Source organism: Budorcas taxicolor, chromosome 1, assembly GCF_023091745.1.
Source record: "Budorcas taxicolor isolate Tak-1 chromosome 1, Takin1.1, whole genome shotgun sequence".
NCBI classification, from domain to species: domain Eukaryota; kingdom Metazoa; phylum Chordata; class Mammalia; order Artiodactyla; family Bovidae; genus Budorcas; species Budorcas taxicolor.
Window position 1 is genome coordinate 21,664,515 of NC_068910.1, and position 23,170 is coordinate 21,687,684.

The 23,170-nt window shown below is 40.0% G+C and overlaps 1 protein-coding gene across 1 annotated transcript in view; it reads right to left on the reverse strand.

The window, feature by feature from the left end:
* CADPS (calcium dependent secretion activator) overlaps positions 1-23,170 on the reverse strand; it is a 480,748-nt gene that overhangs the window by 92,933 nt on the left and 364,645 nt on the right. The window contains exons 17-24 of the mRNA XM_052657031.1: positions 23,094-23,157; positions 22,582-22,705; positions 20,162-20,230; positions 19,273-19,290; positions 6,470-6,576; positions 5,457-5,465; positions 1,826-1,846; positions 486-642 (exon numbers count right to left, since the gene is read on the reverse strand). Of these exons, the coding sequence (XP_052512991.1) occupies positions 486-642; positions 1,826-1,846; positions 5,457-5,465; positions 6,470-6,576; positions 19,273-19,290; positions 20,162-20,230; positions 22,582-22,705; positions 23,094-23,157 (569 nt within the window). The remainder of the gene's footprint in view (positions 1-485; positions 643-1,825; positions 1,847-5,456; positions 5,466-6,469; positions 6,577-19,272; positions 19,291-20,161; positions 20,231-22,581; positions 22,706-23,093; positions 23,158-23,170) is intronic.

Sequence of the window (23,170 nt, forward strand, 5' to 3'; positions counted from 1 at the left end):
CCCCCCTTATGTTACCAGGAAAAAAGAATTCTGTATCCCTTCTTTCCTTCATCATTCTGAGCAGGACGGTCTACTTTGTGGCTATGCGGTGCTCTAAGACACTCTGAAACACCTAGGTGTTACTTAGCTTGGAATTGTTTTTCATCTAGGAAGCATCTTTTGATTAAAAATTCAGAATGTGTAGAGCTGAAGTTAATTAGCTTATTCAAGAGCAAATAAAACACACGGGCATGGGCACCCCTTTCTCACTGAGCTTGGGTTTTTCTGCCTAGTGAAGAGAGGGCTTCCCTGCAACAGGATACTTGCTGGAAGAAAGGGAATTTTATCAGCTGTAACCCGTTTTTTTTTTTTTTTTTTTCTTTAAAGTAATCATAAAACTTGGAACATCTGTTTCCAACATGTAGCCTGCCTGGGATAAACACATTTCAGTCATCAGTTATCTGCACACTACTTAAGAAAGACAAACAATCAAAGATGATACATACAATCAGTCCGGAGAAAATCATTCAGCAACTGAAACAGTGGGAAACTGTCCCACGTGTCTGGGGGCTGCACTTCCAATGCTGCATCCATGTCCACTGCAAAGAGTGACAGGAACGTCTCGGCATGTTCCACCATCAAGTCTGACCACCACGCGAAGGCCTTTGAGATGTGGCAGAAAAACAACAGGTAAAGAGGTGATGAGCTTTTTGTCTCCGACCTAAGATGTGACGTCAAGCCCTGGCTGTTAAAGACTGATTGTGCATCCAGCGGGGTTTGGTAATTTTATTGTAAAGAGAACAGCACTTTTGGATATAGCTGCGCCTCTATGTGGTCCAGGGCAATGTTTCTCATGAGTCCAGGCCTGCTTTAGAAATCTGCAGCTCTAGAAATGACAGGCACAGAACTTCTGTTCAATTTACAATAACTCAGTACCTTTTGAGTCATGCTCTTTATCACTCTTGTTGACTAGTTCTTGCTCTAAAGTATTAGAATTTGGGAGTTTCTTCACTGTGTTTATGGGTTTTCTGCTGGTCTAACTTGAAAATTGGTAATTATTGTTTATTATCTCTACACATCTGGGGCTTAATTGTCTGTGGTTTCATACAAGCTTAGCAACTCACATTTTCCCTACATGTTAGAAATGTTACTCCTATTTCATACCAAGGCAAAGGAAACCATTGTTGTATTGTCACAAAACTTTTGAGTTGAAATCTCTTTAAGCAGGGAGCCTCTGGTTTTGCATCCTGTCTATAGGAAAGATCAGGCTTTAAGCTAGGAGACCTCAGTAAGATTAGGACTTACTTTTCTGAGGGTTGGACACGTATGTACATTGAAAACCAAAAATATCAGTGAAGTAACTCATTTTCATGCACATGGGTCCTTGGAAATCATTGTGCAGGGTCTCAGAGGTGACATTCACATCAGATGGGCCAGATGTGAATGCAATTCAAAGGCATGCATGCATGTTGACTAATCATTTCTGGCAGGGAGCATGCAGAATGAGTGGCAGTGTCAACAGGCCCCCTTTTTATCCCCTTTTGCTGATTTCAAAGAGAGCAGAAAAACAAAAACAATTTGCCAGCCCTTTTTATTCCCCTACCTCCCCACCCGGTGCCATAAAGTATTTACATGGGAAACACTTTCCAGAGCATTCATCGAAAAAAAGATGGGAAGGCATTTCAAAACATGAAAGATGATTATGGAAATAATTCCATAAATAAAAGAGTTTGTTCAATGGCCAAGCTCTTCTGTGATCTCTTAGTTATCTGGGGATATTCTAACAGCCACCAGGAGGCAGAATAGGGGTCCACCTCTCTTCTTTCATGAGATTTCATTTACTTACTTCTCCTTTATCAACATGTGGCTGGTTTGGAAATTAAATGGAAAAAATCAAGTCATGGACCATTCTGCAAGGGCAGCTTGGCTGGAAATAAGACACCTGCCGTTTCCATTTTAACTTACAGTAAAACCTCAGTGATTCAGAGTAAGGGAAGAGAAGAGATGCTAGTCTGTCAGCAAAAAACCTCAATTACTGGGCTTTCTAAAAAAGAACGATCATTTAGCCGCTTTTCAAAGCAGGTTATACACAGGAGCCCAAGTACAATGTATTCATTGACTGGCTATCACTAAGTGTATGATAAACTTAAAAGTATTTTTAAAATTTCAAGTAATTATTATAGATAAATTGACCTATAAATTGAAGTAAAAGAGATGGGAGCTTTAATTTCATAGATCCTGGGATAAAACTTGGAAGAAAAGCCATTAGAATTTCTAGAGAAAGTTGAGATCATGTCAAACATTTTACTGAAGAGAAATTAAAAGAGCCACATCTGAAGTTGAACTGTCACAAATTAGGAGGAAATGGGTCTGAATCGATGAGATTTTACTGCAGTTTTACCACCTGAGGATGAGAGCCCTGGGGTTTGGGGCTTGTTCCACTGACCACCTGGCTAAATCCAGCCAAGGGAGAAACCCTCCACTCCTCCCCCAGAGCTCTCTAGCCATCTGCCTTCTAGGCAGAGACCTTCTAAACACTCCAACTTGCTAAAGTTCCACTGCTGCCACCCAACCCTATGTGGAGGGCAGATTCTCATCAGTCCTGATGGAGGATATCTGCACTATCACAAAGGCATACCAAACACTGGCTGGTACTTATGCTTTAGTTATTTGTTTCACTTGACATCTTCAGGGTGAGTTCAAAAAATAGTAACTGGGGAGACTGAAATGCCTTCCCAGACACAATTTTGCTCTAGGATGACAAGAAAAAAAAAACAACCCACAAAATGAAACAAAACAAAAACTAATCCTAAATGCCTAAAATAAAAATTTTCTCAGACGAACCTCATACCTGGTTCTTACCAGCTTTATTGAAAAGTTGCAAACCAGAGGCCTTAAGAAGCACCCATTTTTACTCTCTACAGAAAATTTAGTCCCTTGTTAGAATCTGATAAATTATTGAGAAATTATCTACAGTTGTTATATTAATAATCATATAGATTGGCAGCCCTATGAAGAACAATGACTACTGTGATATGAATTATTATCATTAATATCTGGCGGAGAAACCTGGTATTCTAGCGAAGGAAGAGAGATTAAATAGGGGGGTTGTTGGAGAAGTGAAGTTCAAATTTAGTTTTCTATACCCACAGTAATTCTTTCAGAACCTCATAATCAAACCTGACTCATTAAGAAGGAGAAAAAGATTCAGGCGAGAGCAGTAATCACCAAAAAAGCCATTTCTTAATTTTAATCAAATGAACAGAGTCTGTGAACCTGGATTGGGCAAGGCAAAGGTTTAAAATAAAATGACGACATCTATATTTACTTTGAACTTGCTCATACAGGCGAATTCTATTTTTGTACATGTCTACGGTGTCTAAAATCTTCAGAAATCTTTTCCAAAGACAAGAAGGAGTTGTACTTTGGTTTCTAGATACTTACCCAGCATTTTTCATTATTTAAAGGCAAAGATGTATACTTCAGGGGTATGGTCAACCACACTGAACACACTCTGTATTTTCTATACAAACTACATGTATATATGTACCCCTATGTGTACCACAATACATATATACATATACATACATATACATAGAGAGAGAGGTTGGGAAAGTGAAGTTAACAGCACATGAAGGTATAATTCCTGTGTGTGTGCAGGCGTGTACATGCGCATGACTGAGGCTCTGAGAGCAGAATTATGTTGTAATTTAGAGATTCGGGTGATAACTGCTACCATATACTACTTGTGCGTGTGCACATGACAATATTCTTAGCTGGTGGGGATTGTGTTTTCTCCTGAAATATTTAATTACTTTATATTGGAATTCAAAGTAGTTCTAAGGATTATTGACTTCTGTGGGGGAGGTGATCCCATTTGTCACTTTTATTAGTGTGGTGCCAACAAACAGCATGACCGCTAAGGTCCAGCTAAGATTCATGTTTAGCACTTACTGATTTTCTAGAGTTCACTGGGCATCTAGAGAAGATGGCAGTGAGTACTGGCCAGTAGGATAAAAATTTCATCCTTCATCCTTTTGGCAGCAAAACCTCATCCTCTCATCCTCAGTGTACCAGGACAAATTTTACTTCTTTGGTTGCAGCCAAGGGTCTCTTGACCAGGCGTTACCCTGAAATCAGCTGGACAGTTTTAAAAAATCACCAGGGCTGAGGGAAACGTCTCTGTGCTCATAGATGGGTATTTTTGATCAACTGAGTAATGAGGTTTTGTGATTGGGTGAAAGGACTGATTTCGGAAATCTCTACATTTATCAAAAAGCAAACTGGGCCTCTGAATTCCAAAGTATGCCAAAGTTTTTGTTTCTCACTTCTGAAGTCAGTAAATGAGAGCAGAACTGAGTTTATTTCTGCCCTATTTATGAATGGCTTTTGAACACGTAAGATTAAAATATTTTGTGATGATGGTTATGAGGGTGGTTTGAGATGGTGATTAGTACTGAGTGAAGAAGGGCTTTTTGGAAAACTGGGGAAAAAAGGCTTCTTTGGAATATCAGCTTCTCTTTGGTACCACTTGTGAGTCATTTGGGAAAATGTTCTCCTTTCTCAGACTGCAGTAGCCTCAGAAAATAACTTGATTAAATCAAGCATATGTGTCCATTTCCTTCTTCAATCATTCACTGAAAGAAAACCATCTGCTTTGTATCCATGTCTTCAAAAATCTGGTCCGAAATATTGGGAAAAGTCTCAACACCCAAATCAGGAAAGGACCGGCCAGACCTCTCCATGCCTCTGGAGATGATTCTGTAGATACCCAGAAAGAACATACTTACCATCACAATGAACCCCAGATGTCCCCATCTGAAAAGAACATCACATAGGATAGAGTAGAATAAAAAACTCTAGCCCAACTTAATTTTCTGTCTGAAGGTGTCTACATTTGGAGGGTGTTGACGTGGCCCCTCTTCTCACTCTTGGCTGTGCATTTGCTAGGTGTTGCCGGAGTTAATTGTACCTACCTCGAGGGGTCTTCACCCCATTTTCAGTGAGGGTTTGGGGGACATTATGGTTCGTTGGCACTCTCTCTATATATAAATACTGTATATATGGTTCACATACAGACAGCTGTAGAGGAAGATTAGTATCACTCTGGCTAGCTACTGGTGACTAGGCTCGGTACTCATCTGCTGGGATGAAGGTAAGTACAGACGGACAGAGGAGCTACAACACGCTAAGGGGACAGAGTCAAGGCAGCTAGGAGGCGTGTGTTGGGATGTAACCGCAGTCATTGTTAAGTATTATCAATTGCTTCATGCACGCACAAGAGAATCACCCACATTGACCCTGGCGTGGAAGGCCACCCATTTCACAAGCAGTCCGCTGGAAATTGCTGTTACATTCCTTGGGTCAGTGTTAGGAAGCAGGGGCACTGGGAAAAGTCCCATTAGAAGACATGGTACTGGAAGGGCATGCACAGACTATGACAGCAGGTGGCTGACTCATTCATTTGGGTCACATACCTCTTTCCCCTGCCACGATCAGCCAAGATTGAGTGGAACAGTAGAAAAACAGGGAGGAAATTTAAATATGCAATCAGGCATTAGTTGGGATGACTGTCTTTATGGTGTATTATTTAACTATACTGTTGATTTTCATTTACTCATGGGAATTAGCATTTTAGGTGCCTTTGACATTACTTTTATTGATGCCCTCTTTTCCCCCTTGTAGATCTGATTGGAGGGGAAGAGGGAGCATGAGTGAAGTTTTTTAGATAGGCGATTTTAAGAGAAATGCTTTTAAATCTCAGTTTTGAAACAAGCAGTGGTGTAACAGTTTGATCATTATGAAATCTTGGAATCTTTTCTTGGAAGGGTTGGGTTGTTTAAGTCCTTACAGGTTTGGGATTGAATTAGCCTCTAAATCCCTCAGCGTATAATTATCAAAATAATAATTTTGACAGGTGGCTTGTTTAAAAAAAAAGTAAGCTATATTTATTTAGATGTAGGTTGGAGAATCAACAAGTTGAACAACACAGAATAATTTGTTTCTGTCACTGAGTTTAGAAACCCAGGTCATCTGAGATTAACAAATGAAGACTCTAGGGCAAGAAGACTAAGTTACGGAGATAAATTCAAAAAGACGGCTCTCAATCCACACACCAAATAAAATAAATCAAAACAACAGTGGTAGCAACAGAAACAGCCACAAAAGACCAAAAAGCATTTCATATGTTCCTGACAATAACCATATGCTGCTTGAATAATTATCTCAAAGATATACTCACCTCTTTGGCTTGTTGCTAGAAACATCTGAAAACTCAAGCTGAAATGTACATCACACAACCCACTTTTTGGCTGTTTTTAAACAACCCTGTAAAGGATCCTCCTTGTAAAATTGCCACTTTCATTTGCATCACAAGGTCAGTTAAAAGAAAATGGGAGTTAAGAGACTGTATTCACAAAGTTGCCAGTAGAATCAGTCCTGCTGTATCTTCTGAGGAATGAGAGGCCCTGCCCCACTGGCGCCCGCTTACCTCTGCGTGGTGTTCTTCATTCTGCTGAAGAACTTCAATGACTAGTTCAGCAAGACGTATTGTATCTTCCAGCTTTTTGGCAGGAGTGATTAACCGGCCTACATTTTCTGTAGTACAAGAATTTGTGTTAAAATTCAGTGAAAGTGGTGGGCTAATTTTGTGGCCATTAGAACTAGTGGACAAGAAATTCCAAAGATTATCCCTTTTTTAATTTTTTTTTTAGGTTTCATGCAAATGTTAAATGCCACATAATTAGTAGTGAGCAAACCAGAAAGCCATTTTATTATTATTATCACCATCATTATTATAATACATACTAAGAAAAAGCAGTGCTCCAGCTTCCAATTTGCTTATTAAAGCTGTATGAAGACTATGACAGCCCATTACAAATTTAGCGACATTTTGTACACATGTTCTTTAAAGACAGCATAAATGGACTATCGTATATCCCTCTCTAGGCAGTGTTTGTGCTACCTGAGGTGGGACGATGTAACAGAAGCTTAGTCTTGATTGCTGCTCCATCTACTTCCTGGCTTTGTCCCTAAACAATACGACAGCACTGTTTTTCATTCAAGGTCGGCATGTTTAACAGGTATTGGAATGTTCATTCTAAAAAAGCAGACTTAAAGGTCTGGCTGTTTTAAGCTGTCCAGGGTGGAGACTGAGAATTAATGTGCATTCCTGGGCCATTAGATAGAAGGCAGGATAGAATTTTTAAAAGAACATAGGGTGTAGAGTATTGGATGAAGTGGTTTGTTTCACTGGTTGGTACAAGTGAAATTTTATCAGTGAGATGGCAACAATGCGCTTTAGGTTCTACTGTATTGAAAGGGCTTTTATTGGACTTAAGAACAAACTGATCCCTGGTTTCCAAACTCTGGTTTTCATTTTATCCTTTACAGAGCTAAATTCATGAATGTTGGCAATGTTATTATGTTACAAAGAACTGTATTTTTTATTTCCTGTTGGGGTGGGGCAAAGCGTAGTAATATTTGAAACAAAGATTTCCTAAGCCAATGAAATGGCCTGAATTCAACCAGTCTAAACTCATAGGTGAACTTGTAGTTTGTGCTTAGACCCCTTCAAATCTTGAAGCCTGAGTCATCTATAGCCCATGGTGTATAACAGCAGTGTGTAACAGCAATTAGGATCCTTTAGCACAATTCCACAAGTGCACAAAAGGACTGCTGAAAGTTATTTCAATCTCCTCATCTGAAGCAAATATGTTTTGACTTCAGGGTTTTACTTGCCAGAGAAGGTAACTGAATACTTCACAGGAAGGGCTGGTGTCCTGTTGGTAGTTGGTTGTGTGTGTTTGTCAGGGGAGTGGTAAACAAAATGGTAGGGAGGTGGCTAATTTAAAAAGAAGAGAAACAAGCAGTTTCTCATAATATTTTCCTATTTTTTCCTGCATTTGTTATATAGGTGATGAACATGGAAGATGATTAATAATGTAGGATTTAACAACAACAAAGAAAAATTCTGTGAAACACTATGCAAAAGGAGTGGTCCAGCCAATGGAAACGATGAGTGATGGATGCGGTTGGTCAGATAATTGAGGTAGTGCAAGTTTCACTCTAACAAGGCCTGATGACTGGTGTGAAAATGAGCTTTCTGGAATCAGGCCAACAGAATGCTCCGTTGTCTCTGCCAGGTTCAGGTGGAAGTGTGGCTGCGTAGAAGGTGGGGGTTTGAAGGTGGGAGCTGGGGGAAATAAACCTGCAGATTAGGCAGAGAGTCTCCACCACCCAGATAAGGTGATGTGCACAGCTCAGGGGCTGACAGCTCACTGCCCGGTCCACGGCAATAATACCTGGAGAAAGACTGAGTGACAGGTTTGATACCTGTGCTTCTGGGGTGCCTGGTCTGTTTGTAATTTCACAAATGGACTATCATAATTTCATTAGTAGACTTTCAGGCATTTCTAACAAACATACTGTGTATATATGTTGAGGTAATATGTGTAGAGTGAGGTATTTGCATTTTGATAGTAAATATGCACAGGCTACTTTTTTATTAGTTGATATTCACATTTACCCATCAATTTGCAAATTCCTCATCCTATGCTTATTACCTATTCGACACATACACCCACATACACACATCACACACTTACATACATTTTCTAGTAACCAGACAAGCCTGCACGTTAATACAAATCTGCAGGAAATCCCACTTGGGGCACATCTTTGAAATCTCTTACTTACAAAATAGAGAATACTATCCTTTTGGGCGGAACACTTATCGAATCTAGGGAAATTCTATATGTCCATGACACACGATGCAGTAATGGAAATCATTCCATCAATTTTCTTATGTACTTTTATTTCAAAGATGTAAATGATTTTTGTGTTGGGAGAAATCCAAGATGCATAAGCTAGGATCACCTGAAGATTTGTTTTAATATGCAGTGCTCTGAGATTGACTACCATATATATCAATAGATACACATAGAGTGTACATGTGCACACAATCTTTCTGTGAGTGTGTACACTTGTACGCAAATATGTGTATGCCTGATGTATATATACAGACAGTATGTTTAATAAAATCTTTTGCAATTCTGCTTTAACCTGCAACCATTTCATGTAAGTAGGTTACGTATGCTTGAATCTAGAATATTTGATCTTTCAATGGACCCATATAGCCAGACTTTCATTTATTATTAATTAGCTACAATTCCATTATCTGTAGATCAAGCTTCTATACTGAGACATGACTTTATTTTCCTCTTACTTGCATTGTTGACTCACTAGTTTGTAAAAATGGTACTAAAATCAACTTGTCTGAGATGTTGTCTTTAAAGAAAATATTGTGCAAAATCCTGTAGCCCCTCTTCCATCCCCCCAACAGAGATCAAGGAGAAATTTGTGCTTAGAAATGATTTTTTTTTGGGGGGGGGGTCATGTCTGCTGTCTGCAATATCTGGAAACATCCTGCAATACTCCTATCACCCAATCTTGTACTAGCTGGAGCACTGACAAAGGGGAACTAAAAATACAATATACTTAGTAAACATTTCATACAACAGAATTGAAGCTCATAACATAGAAAAAAATCATCATGCAAAATGTTATGCAACAATGTTATTTTGTGCTGACACTGAGATTTGAAAATGTTGCATATGTCAGACAGAGCTAGACAAAAAAAAATGTGGACATTTGGAAATAATGCTCTCTTTTCAAGTCTCTCAAAACCTACGGTGTCAAACTTGAGAGTCTGAGCCTCAGGTTAGTATGCTAAAGAAAATTTCCAGAGAAATGAACAGAAAAGCAAACTAAACTAGAAAGCTGTCGCATAAAGGAAACGTAAAAGTTTACAGTACTTGGTTTTGGCCTAGGCATGCCTTTGAGCCTCTGATATAACATGCTGGTCTGCGTTTGGGTGGGTGGAGGAGGCCCAGGAGGTGGCGGGGGAGCTGCTCGGGTAGGTGAGGAGAGACGGTTAAAAAAAAAAAAAAAGTAAAGAGACAAAGTGACTATCACAAAGGTGACAAGTAAGATGACAAACTCTGAAAAGAACAACCAAACAAGCAAAAATGATCACACACGAAAGGAGAGCTGCTGCTTTCCTGGAGTGACTGCAGCGTTACAGAGGTGTGACACTGCCTGACGAGGACGAGACTCTTACCACTGTACTGAGACACTCAGAGGCGGAATGCCTTCATCCGGATGGGAACACATGGATGATGGTGGTGGTACCACTGACCGAAAGAAGATAGACTTTTTGTATAGTAAAGCACGCCTAAATGTTAACAGCTGCTTCCTCCTTCCAGGTGACCAGAAATAGCACTTGATGTCAACAGAGCGGGGGGACATGATTTCTCATCCTCACGAGGCTACTTAATTTCCTATGGAACCTTCTCCCCTCTATGTAAGCCTCTCCAGGCTTCAGCTTCCTCCTCTGTAAACTGAGAATATTAACATCTTCTTTTTGTATACCTTGAGAGGTTGCCAAGAACAGCAAAGAAAATAATGCATGGGAGGGATCTCTGTAAAGCTTCAGGTGCCTACAAATCTTCACTGTTGTCTCCCACGTGGTGAGAAGGCAGGGATTAATTGCTTTGCAAAAGCAGATGAAGGGCCATTATTAGTTCAATTGAGCTGGGGAATATTCTTGCTCCCTTTGTGGAATTTCAACATGTCAAAATCTGTCATTTTGCGGGGAAAAAAAAATGTGTGGTATCTGATTGTTTCCAGCTCATTTAATTATTTTCAATTTGGAATTCTCATGGCTTTTATATTGTGGGTTGAATCATATATAAAAACTTGCCAGCTTATCAAATATGTTACTTGCTATTCCAAATGTTAGAATACGGTAATCAGCACTTGACCCATCTGTCATGTGGTTTACAATATCAGCACAGCAAACATCCTATAACAATAGCCTCTCCTTCAACACAGGCGCAGAGCACTATCAGCTTCTGCCATTCTCTCTCTTTAATGAGTGTCTCATTAACCTCGGACCTGGTCCTTTCGAATGGTTTTCATTTATAAAGCAAGCTGTATGGTGAGGGGGACATACTACATTGCCAAGTCTGCTTCTTGGTTTGCTTGAATTTTTCAACTGGGAAAACGAAGTTTACTGCAGGCTTATAGGAAATGGAATTCTAGTGGCAATAATAAAAAATACAAGAAATAAGGATAAATATAATATCCTGGCAAAACCATCTCTTAAAAGCAAAAGTTGATATCATCCTTTTCTTGTGGCATCACCTCAATGTTTGAAATGAAGGACTAAAAAAATATTCTATTCACCAGTCTCTTCTTATTTGAATCTTTTGTTTGGGAAAGATTGTATGTAAATAGACTTTAAAAAAAAATCAGTATTAAATGACAGCTATATAAAGGAAGGCAATTACTAATCTCTTCTTTATAAAAAGGAATTCTATATTTTATGTCTTGTTAAAATCTGCTTTTCCACCTACAGCAGGGCACAAAGTTGGGAGCATTTCTGGTAACGCCTCTTCTGGTTCTCTGAATGAATGTGTATTACCTGAGTGTGCAATTCTTGGGGAAACTCCTAATTTATTCTTTCTCAGATAACAGAACCTGTGTAAACCACTTCGTAAGTCACTTTATAAAACAATGAAATGCCCCAGGGCGGATCCATAACCAGCAAGGCAGCAGATACATATTTCAGCTCAATGGGTCTCAATGAAAATTCGTAAAGGGATTCCCTCCTGCCAACTGTCTGTCCAGAATTCTGACAGTGAGGTTTGCCACCATAGAAAAACAAGCTCCCTATTTTTTTTCCCCCTCACAGAGCAAAACAAAAACATCATACCTTGGTTTCCAACTTCATTTACCCAATTACCATTGCTCATGTTTACACAATTAAATCTGCTTGGCTTCCAGAGAGGGAGTTAAATGTGACTGCAGAAAAATAAAAAAGAGAATTCCTCTGCAGGCTCAGCTAAGCAAAGGAAGAGAGGCATCCAGGAGCAAGAGATTCTCCAATAGCCCTTAAATAACCTGACCAGCTCTGACTCCAACAAGCCAGTTAATTGCCAGTTCCAGAAACATCGTATGAGAAATGGATATGGTTGATTGAAAGAACACTTAAAACCAAGTTCCAACCTATTTATGTTTTGCTGAAGATGCCAGTGTTTGTATTACGTAATTACTGAAAATAACTATCCTGGAGCAATTCACTAGGATTTGGGGGTAGGGGTGGATAAAAGCTAGAGTGGGAAGAGAAAGCCAAACAGAGAGCCACAACATGCTTCCCAAAATACGCTGCCTATCTAAAACAATGGCTCCAAGGACCACACATTTCAAATAGGGTCATAATTCAATGTAACTTCTTCAGTGGGGCAGGCCATCATGCATACTTGATCCCCTGTATCTTCATTACTCCCTTTCAGAAGATTCCATTTTTAGGGCAATATGAAGTATATGTTACTAAAGACCAGTACCTGAGTCACGAATTGTTTACTCTTTTTATTAAAGCCATCTTTGACTCCTCCCCATAAGGACATGGGTGGCGTGGCCTGCCCAAGCCACCTCTACTGTGTCTCTTGATTTTACCTCCCACTGTACGAGATCATGTAGCTATACTCTTGCTGACAGAGTTGATGTTCAACTCTCGTCTTGTCATCTCCACCTCAATGGTTGCTTAAGACTCCAAACCAGCCTTTAGTTCTTTCCCTCCCTTGTAGTTCACTGCTCACACAGCATTCACGGTGATCTTCATACAGCACACATCTGAACCTATCATACTCTTGCTCAAAAGCCTTTAAGAGATTCCCTACCACGCCCCCCCCCCCCCCGCCCCCCAGTCCCAAGAGTTATACCTTCATAACAAAGACTCAACTCTTCTGTTGATACCTCTGCTTGAGCTCTTATGGTCTTTGACTAATAGCATGTTTGTCTTTTCCTGTACCCAGTGAATTCTGTATTTCTGGGGACTAGTACAGTACCTGGTCCAGAGCAGGAAATCCTCAGTGGATCCAGCCCAATGGTGTGCTTTCTTGGAAAACCAAATATTCTGTGGTTGCAATATGCATAAATACTATACAGGCAACTTTCATCTCTTAGCCAAAGTCCCTGGTTATGGAGCAAATGCATGTAGCTGAATTGCTGAATAGCAAACATTGTTAACTTCTACTTGCAAACCAGAAAACAACTTCAGGTATTTTAATGCAATGAAAAGTGATTTAAGATAATGAAAAATCTTTGTATTCAAATTAAAATATATCCACAAGAAAGAAACAATGCTATTAAGATATATATATATACACACACACACACGCACACAAAGATATATATATACATACACACACACACACAAAGATATATATACACACACACACACACACATACATATATATATATATTTTTCCCTCCAATTTGGTATCTTTGTATCCAAGGTCAGGCTTGTCCTCGAGACTGAGCTGTTGTACCTAAGAACAGTAAACTTAATTCTAGAGAGACACAGCAGTGGACATCTGCTATTCCTGTATGTGCAGTTGCCTTGCTTAGAACTGCCTCTCTTCTACTCTATGTGGCTTTAGTGGGAATGTCAAGCAATGAATCCTACATAGGAGCAGCCATGTGAGCCAAGATGGGGCAACCATAACACCCCACATCATCATGGGTATTATGACTGGCTCAGGGACTAACACATGACCCAAGCCTGGCCAATAAGAGTGTTCTCTGGAACTGTATTCAGTTTCATAGAGAGGAAACCTCTTTTTGCCTCATGCCTCAGCATCTGGGATAAAAACCTGGTGCTATCTGTGGCTATTTTGGCCCCAACCCCTGCTATCATGACAATCACATTAAAGAAGACTGTCAGCAGCTGGAGAGATCAAGACACACTAAAAGCCTTTATATCTGAGTCCAATCCCTCCATGCATTTCCTAGCTACACGGGCCAAAAATGACCTTTTCTTGCTTAAGCTATTTACGGTGGTGGTGGTGGTTTTCGAACACTTGCTCTAATAAGGCTACTTATTTAATAGTACTATTAAATATTCACCCAGTCCCCAAATAAACTTTCACTTATATGGTCATGGGTGCTCTAGGACAGACTCTGGGACGTCTGGATGGATGATGAGCAGGTCTTCAGCAAGGCCGAGGAACATCCCAGGCAGTTCTTGGGGGACCAACCCTGGGTGCCATGCATCAAGGACCCCAGCCCAGGTGACACCCCTGTGTGTGGAATCCCTGCAGCATCCTGCATCTCCCTCCATAACACAGTCTCTAGATGAAATCACTTGTTTTATCGCCTGTCCTCTCCCTGAGAAGTTTATTGGGAGCTGCCTGAGGGCAAGGGACCTGGGCTGCTTTTTCTCACAGCTCCCTTCTCTGGTGCCTGACCGAGCTCCTGGAACTCAGTGGGTATTTAACATATGTGGAACGATATTATAACATTTTCTTTTGAAATTTATGATAAAGAGATAAATCGGCTGCTTCCTATAGTCCACTAACATTCAAACCACAGCCCCTGCCTCAGCGGCTTCATCATCAGTATGTTAGAAATGCAGATTTCCATGCCCCGTTTTAGACCTACCAAATCAGAATGTACGTTTTAACGAGATACCCAGAGATTTGTATAAAGATTAAATTTTGAGAAGCACTGCTTTCTATTCCATTTCTAAAATCAAATATCTATATTGTACATTTGGATTTGGGGGTTTCCTTTTAAATAATAATACACCAATAATGACATAATTTTATGTTTATAGTAATATATATAAAACTTTGTCTTTATAGACAGATAGTATTGAGGGCTTATTATGTACCAGGCACTGTGTTAAGAGCTCTGTTGGAAATGTATGTTTTAATCTTTGCAACAACCCTTTGAGAGGAGGAAACATTATTAGCCCCTTTTACAGAAAACAAAGGGGCTTCCCAGGTGGCGCTAGTGGTAAAGAATCTGCCTGCCAATGCAGGAGGCATAAGTGAGACACAGGTTTGATTCCTGGGTTGGGAAGATACCTGGTGAAGGAAATGGCAACCCACTCCAGTATTCTTGACTGGAGAATCCCACAGATGGAGAAGCCTGGTGGGCTATGGTACACAGGGGCGAAAGAATTGGAGATGAGTAAAGCAACTTAGTACGCATGCACAGAAAACAAAAGTGAGACTTAAATAGGTTAAAAACTAATTGGAACCAAGACTGTGTGATGTAAATTTTTGACATAACAGATCCTGAGTGTTCAGGCTGGTCCTGGGAGACTGTTTTCTTGGAGCTGTGCATTTAGGATTCTGGTGTATGGACTCTGGAATCCCTCAACTGTCACACTAGAAACCAGTTACTAGATCATGAGTGGGGACAGTATCTCTTGGCTGAAAGACATGGCAGCCTGGTGGTGGTGGCGGGGGTCAGTGTGGGGGTGGGTGAGGGCCCTAAAGAGTGTGCAGGACCCCAGACAAGAGCTGCTCACTTGCCCATCTTATTTTGAAACAGGCTTCTTTTCTCTATGCCTTGGTCTCCCCATCTGTCAAATGGTGGTTTGGGATTAAGTGATTGAGAAACCTCTTCTAATTTTATCACTAACAATCACAAGTCTTTCATAGTATAGAAGTTGAAAGTGTGGGCTTGGAATTAGGTTCATGTTCAAATTCTGTCTCTACAACTAACCAGCTGTGTGCCCCTGGGCAAGTTACTTAACATCTCTCTGTTTCATTTCTCTGCATTTCTATAGACAACAGTGATTTTTTATTTCATGGAGTGTAAGAGGCCCATTTTAACATTTCTGAAATTGGATGCATCTTACATTTGATGGTGTGTCATAATTTAGTTGGCAGCATTATTTTATTCTTAGGATTACATAAATTAATGGTGCATCTTATAATTGATGCCTTTTAGATTCAATGAAATATGGTAACAAAATACTTATAGAATGTTGTGAAAATTAAATGAGATATGCATGTATCTACTTAGCACATACTAAATTCTCAATAAATGACAGTTGTTATCGTGATCGGCAGCATGTCTTTTTGTTCTGGGAGAAGAGACGTCAGTTTCATATTTATTGATTCATGGCATATTTTTAACACATCCTCTCTTCCTCCAGGATCTTCCTTGGTGAGAGTGTTTGAAACATGTTTCTCCCTGCCCTCCTCACTTTTCATAAAGTATAGATGAGATACTAGTCTACAGGATAATTCTGGCTTGGAAACCCTGGTTTATGTATCACTGAAACAAGAAAGATGAAAAGATAAACCTTTACTCCCCAGTGTTTAAGACAGGAGGTGTTAGATGGGCCTTGTTTTAGGAATTTAGGATGGCCTGGATCTTGCTGGGATGGGATTTACCCTCACTGGTCTCTTGGGTGAGTGGCTCCGTACTATGTGCTGTTGAGTGTCACAAGCTTGCTTGTTTCTTTTTTTCTTCTTCAACTGGACTCAGACCTATAAGGCTCGATGGAAACAGGGAAAGATACAGAACCTCACTACTACAGAATCTGCCTGAAAGTCCTTTGGATAAATCTGACTTGCTCTAGAAGGTTTCTGTCATTTGGGAAGAAAAGAAAATCCTCAGTTCTCTGACAATCTCAGGGGATCTCACTGCCCTCAGGAAGACTTCACAGGGGAAAGATTTTGGCAACGATCTGGGCCCAGAAGACTGCTCTGACTTTGGTGGTTTTCCTGAAATAAAAGTTGTAAGTAATTTTGAATTTATCCACTGAGTGAAAGGGTAATATCCAAATGCTATCATGCTGGCTGGAAAGGCTGAATGGAGGAAGGAGACCCCTCCCCCACAATAAAAGGAAAAAAAAAAGCATGGTGTTTGAATTTAGAATGATGTGGGTTCAAATCCTGCTGAAGAATGTCATTTATCCTTTCCAAATCTCGGCCTCCTCAACTGTAAGAAGGGCAGTAATGAAATCTTCTTGATAGGACTAAAGTAACAAATGAATCAGATCCTTCTTATTAAGTCCTTAGCACAGTGCTTGGGCCCATGTCTGTCTGTCTAGCTATATATCTATCTATTTTGCAAATCCTTGCTGTATTTGAAGGAAAAATTATACAAGTATTTAGCCGAGAACTGAGGCAAATCAGCAACAGGTATGTAGACTTTCTCAGAGATTTGCTGGTTCAGAAAGTGTGACGGTTTGAATGGAAATGTATTTAAAATAATAGAATTCATTTGCGGAAGTCACAGCTTTTCTTTCATAGAGTAACAGCCTTTTACATCTCTCTTTTTTTTTTTTTTGAGATACTGTAATTAAACTGAACATGCAATTTCTAATAATGCTCCCCAACAGAAAGCATAAGTCCACCAAAATGCCATCTGTAGAGTCTCGGAGCCTCGCAAAGCACAGTCTGACTGCAGGCTTCAGCAGCTGTTTGCACCTTGATTTTTGTATGGATAACTCCAGTTGTGCCTGGCCACCTCCACACAGTTAGTTTTGCACACCCATCCATGTATTCACACTTTGTTCACTCTAAGGAAACTGAAAAGGTAGGGGGAGGGTAAAAATAAAAGATGTAAAGATCAGGAAAGAAGTGATTATGGTTGTGATTACAGCTGAGATCTACTTTGCTTAGAAGGGGCCTGGGATGTACCAAGCTTCAAACCCAACTCTGCTGTGATCTTAACTTTCAGGTCCACTTTTACCTCTCCCTCCTCCTCAATCTGTTTTCTCTATCTCTGCTGGTATGGTTTTTCTGGAGTGCAAATCGCCAAGCTGCCCTCTTGCTTAAAGAGCCTTATTGGCTCTCTGTCACCTTTGGATGGGAGACGTGGAATTTTTCTTGTGAAAACTGTCTGGAAAGATTGGTACAGATTCCAGGGGAAGAACCCAGGGACCACGAGAGACCGCCTGAGCTCTGTATTACGAAGGCACAGAGAGCTCTCATCTGCTGCCTCTGTTGCCATCACTGCGCCCACTCCTGCTGTTCTTTCAGCCTGCTGTACAACCACACCGAGTTACAGAGTAGTTCAGAGTATGGCCTCTGCCTGGCCTCAGACTCTGGCTCTGCACTCAGGCTTCTAGGAACATGTTATTAAACCTCTGCATATCTTAGTTTGCTCATTTCTAATACGGGAATAATAGTAGTAGCTATCTCATAAGAGATTTTGAGGTTTAAATGAGTGAATACATATAAATTACTTAAGAGTCATCACTGGCGTGTAATACACATTGAATAAGCTTTAGCTATTTTTATTAATGGTATGGTTTTATGTATTTGCATATATTACTCTCTTTAGCTAGGATGCCTCTCCACTTTCCCATCCCATCTCCTTTTCACTGATTCTATTTCACCTTTCAAGATGTAGTTCAAACTTGCCATCCCTGCCAAGATTTCTATGGCTTTCCAACAATGCCCTCTCACACACAACTCTACCCATTAGTATTGCTGAGCACAGAATTTGTAATTTACATTTAATTACCCATTGACACATATGCTCTATGAGGGTGTCAGCTGTTTCTTCTTGTTTACACAGTCCCTGGTTTTACCATTGTACCTGGCACATGGCAGGCTCCCACTAAGCACCTGTCGAATGAATGAATGAGTGAATGGATAAATGAACATCTTCCCTTCCAGGGAGAGAAGAGCTTATATGTCTTGAACATAGGTTTATGAGTCTTCAAATACTTATTACTAGCCTAGTGCTTGGCATGTGCTCAAAAATGCTTTCTGAACTGATCTGAAACACATTCACCTTTACTCAGATGATAATTATCTTTGGAGAAGTCTTTAGACCTTAAAACCATGATCTATACTATATATTTTTTCAAGCTTTCCTCAAAATAGACTCAGAAGTTTGGGAACCAAACCAGAAGAAAACTGCCATAGCCAGAAAACTTTTAAGGGCTTTCCTCTCATGAAAATTCTAGCAATGGCCCCTTTAGCCACCTGTGTGTACACCCTGCCCCATCACATGGTACATACAAGAACAACACGGAGACGATTCCTCTCTGCCTTGGCTGATAAACATTCATCAAAGAACACAAACTTCTCAATAGAGCAGAAAACAGAAAAAAGAAATGAAAAACAAAAAGGAAGATTAGTTTGCTTCAGTCACTTTAAAAAGAAAAAAAGTACATGAGGCCAAATCACTGGAGTCCTTGAAGCCAAAGATGAAATGAAGCTCCACAGCAAACCATAGTTCTGTCCCTTCGAAGCTTATGCCTTTACAGAAAGTCTGCTCTACAGAGGTCAACATCTCGTGGGCAAGAGATATAGTGAGACAGCACAAATTAACTCCTTAATATCATTGCAACTCCACATCAGTCTTTGGGAGTACACACGTTAAGGAGCTATTAAGAAACAAAAACAGAAACAAAAACTAAATATAACTCAACAGTCCTGACAGTTTATAATGCATATACAATGGGTTCACCTGCGTCCTTTTGATTCTCTATTTGAAAGAGAAAGCACAACAAGGAGAGAAGAGAGAGAGAAACAAGAACACATATGCAGGATTAATGAGCAAGTGAACCAAAATGCCCCCCACTTATGTGTGATACATGATATTGGAAAGAAAAAGTTGCCCTTGAGTTCCCACCGCCCGGAAGTGTGGGGGCCAGCAAAAAAAGGCTCCTTCACAGAGGTGAAAAATGCTGCACAAATAGAAAATTAGTGAAATTAAGTTTTAATGTGAAATCAAGCTATGAAACATACATGAACTCTCCAAGTGACAATTAAGTCATATGTTCTAGCCAGAGCTTAGAGGACGAGGACAAGTTCAAATCTTCAGAAAGAACAAGGAAAAGCTTCCCAGCTTGCGAGAGAACAGACAGGAGGCGTATAAGAGCTCATTTTACATAGAAGGGACCACTTGTGCGATCTTCTACCCACAACAGTTCAACATCTTAAACATGGAAAAGAAAGCACGGTTTTGCCCCAACTGTCCTTTTCCTGACACCTAACACATGGCTCCCCGCCTAGCTGCTATCTTTTGATTGTGTACCAGTGACAAGCACTTTACAAATTGGGGTTACACACAAGCAAAGTAAAAATGCATTCAGGTCACAGACAGAGAATAACTGAAAAACTTAACAGACAAATCTGAGTTTATCACAAACAAATGGCTTAATTGTCTAACCTGTGTTAGGCTGATAAAAAGTGACTGGACTTCTCACATTGGGTTTCACAGACAGAATCAACAGACAAGCCAATGCTAAAAAACTTGAAGCAAGGAGAGTGAGTTGATTTGGATCTGGATTTTCTTGAAATAATGAAAACAGAAAGAGTGAAGACAGCATGGCGAGGAGGTGGTAGGTACTCACGAATGGTTAAATCCATCACTTGGGAGGCCAAGCAGAAGACAGGATGCTCATACATTTCTCTCTTTTTCCCTATAAAAGAGGATTTGGGCATGCAAGAGGCTTAGGTCAGAGGTCAAGAGGTTAAAGGTCATAGGTTAGAGGAAAACGTTACATTAGCTCAAAGGAAAATAGCCACAGAATATTTTGGGATAAACATAGGATAAAAGAAAAAAGGAGTATCAAAATTGGAGATCTACTGGATTAACCATTCAGCATGCCGTGAGTCACGAGAGAGATTGTGACCATGATTTTACACGTCTCTTTAGAATAATTTGCAAGAATACAATGACCGAAAACATCATGAATAAAGGGAAACAGAATTTCATTGATTGAAGGCTCCAAGATACTAAGGATTTCAGACTTTAGTATCTAAGGCTCTTGAGGTATTTCTTCATAAACATAGTCTCTGGCAATATTACTATAACTTCTTTCCAACATTCTCAGGGAACTAAGCTATTAATGGTCACAGAGAAGCTCAAATGTCAAGATTTCTTTTCTGGGGGTAGGATCAGTACCTTGTAAAAGAAAGTTGACTGGTAGTAATATCTTTAAAGCTGCCATGTCTCAGCCTATGGTGGACTATGTTCATGAAAGAAAACCTGATACATGCAGCCAGAGGATGTTGGGTTGTCTGAATTAACAATCCCAGCATGCTTTGAAATTGGCGTCACAGCCACTTTTGCAGAGGTAAAGTCAAAAAGTGGCTGAGCCAATCACGGACAAGGAAGGAGAGAAGCGGAAGAGAGCAGGTAGTGTGGAATGAGGTACTTCTCTGACAAGAGAGTTGGAAAAAAAAGACTGATTTCTCCAAAGAATCCCCAGACCTAAAAGTCACAGTGCAAAAGATAATTAACACAACCAAGAAGAATTGAGGCACAAAAGGAAATTACAGACCAGCTGATCTACTTTGGAAACGAATGCATTTTTACTTACAGATCTTAAAGTTTGTTTTTGGATATATTTATCTGAAAGAAGAGAGCAGATCTTACCAAAAGACTAGTCATAGCTAGACCAAGACCTACGTACGAGTCAGCGGACATGGCAACCGAACGTTTCTTGATCCCATCCCATCTCTGGCCTGGCCTAGAATTATTAGGTCCCCAGTTGACTTTAACCAATACAACCAATCATTATGTCCTGGCAAGGTAAATGCTGGAATCAGTATTTGCTAATATAGCCCTTTAACTATCTACTTGTTCCTCTATTTTTGTCACTCATTACCAAGTCAAGAGTTGATCATCCTTTTAGTGCCCAATTCTTAAGTGTTTCTCCCTGGATGCATAACAATGAATTCATTACCACTGGTACACAATTTGCATTGTCAGACAGACAAAATTGAGAGAGGGAGGACATGGAATGTACAGAACACTGCGAATTTGACATGATCTTAACCTAATTCTCTAAGGAAACAAGAACTTTAGCAGGGTAAGTGATGGGGCTTTAGTAGTTAATTAGGTCTCTCTCTTTATTTTATTTTTTTTCCAGTCATGTCCTGAAGGCAGACAATAAGTATTTGCTGGATTGATTGGGTGTTTCACAAGGGAGAGAACATCGGATTCCAGAATGCGGACACACTGAGTTTTGCACACAGAACTTCCACATTTATACACTTACACCACGGGTCAAGTTGGGTGTGGTTTTCAAATCACCCTATAGCAGCCAACAGGGTAACAATGAAAAGTAATTAATACCTTTTCAAATAAACAGGTCCCAAAGAACCATATCTTCTCAAGTAGGGTGGACTCAAAGTGCCTTTGGACGATTACTTGGTCATTAGTGACCACATCCCTAAAACCTGAAAGGGGAGTGATAACAACCATCCTAGGTTTGGAGTAACAAGATTGAACAAGATCTATAACAAACCAGGAGCCATCAGAGACAGTGGAACACTAACCTGTCATCAAGTTTGAAAAGCTACCAAGAGACAAGATATGTTCAAGGGGCAAGAAAGAGTTAAGCAAAATCTTGATGTTGCTTTATTCAATTCTTGTTTTACTTCCAATGCAATCAACAGTGGACAACAAACTGTTTAGTTTTCCTCTATTTAAAGAAGGTAGCCATCCTACAGAGCTCTTTCATAGAAAAACATTAGCCACAGAGCAAAGTTAGGGCCAACACCAACTCTTAGAAGGATCTTAGTTGTCCTATAACATCCTATATTCAACATCTTTTTCTACGAAGACTGTTTCCTGAGCCCCTGTTCTTGAATTCATTTATGTGGCCACAGCCGAGGAAGCTATCACATTTCAAGTGTTTTCAAATTTCAGCTTAAATATAGAGATGGGCCACTATTTTCTGGTGCCTGTCAGGAAAGAGAAAGATGTCCCCAGGGAGGCATACCAAAATTTAAATTAAAAACTGGGGGCAGAAGGGGGTCTTACCTTCGATTTTGGCATACTCTGACAGTCGAGAATAGTTGACTAAAGCAGCTTGCTCTAGACATTTACGGATGACTGCTTTTACCTCCTCCTGTGGCACTGGGGTTACAATGTCTTTCATCAAGACCTACAGGTGGAAAAACAAGGCTCTTAAAACGGTTCAATGATATGTGTTACCCATTTATACTTAAATAATTCAGTTTAAAATTAATTGTGAATGCCTCTTTGCAACTTAATATTGATCATGCACGATGGTTAGAGACAAAATAAAAAACTCCAGTGCACAGTTGGGCTGTCAAAGCCTGTCCATGATTCATGGAAAGGTTAGGAGCATATCATCAGTATATCTTAACTATTTGAGAGGCTGGCAGTTTTCTCATATTTATTCTGATATTTGATGAACAGTAAAAAAATCTTCTGAAAATGAGAAACTAGGTCATTCAACCACAATATTTCATCACAGTGATGTTCATGTCTCTGTGTACATGTCATCTGTCTTTTACTTTCATTCTTACCCTTTCCAAGAGTGAGAGGGTAGCTTTCAAAGCACCTTCAGGTCGACCAAATGGAAAGCAATACCTAAAACAGACAG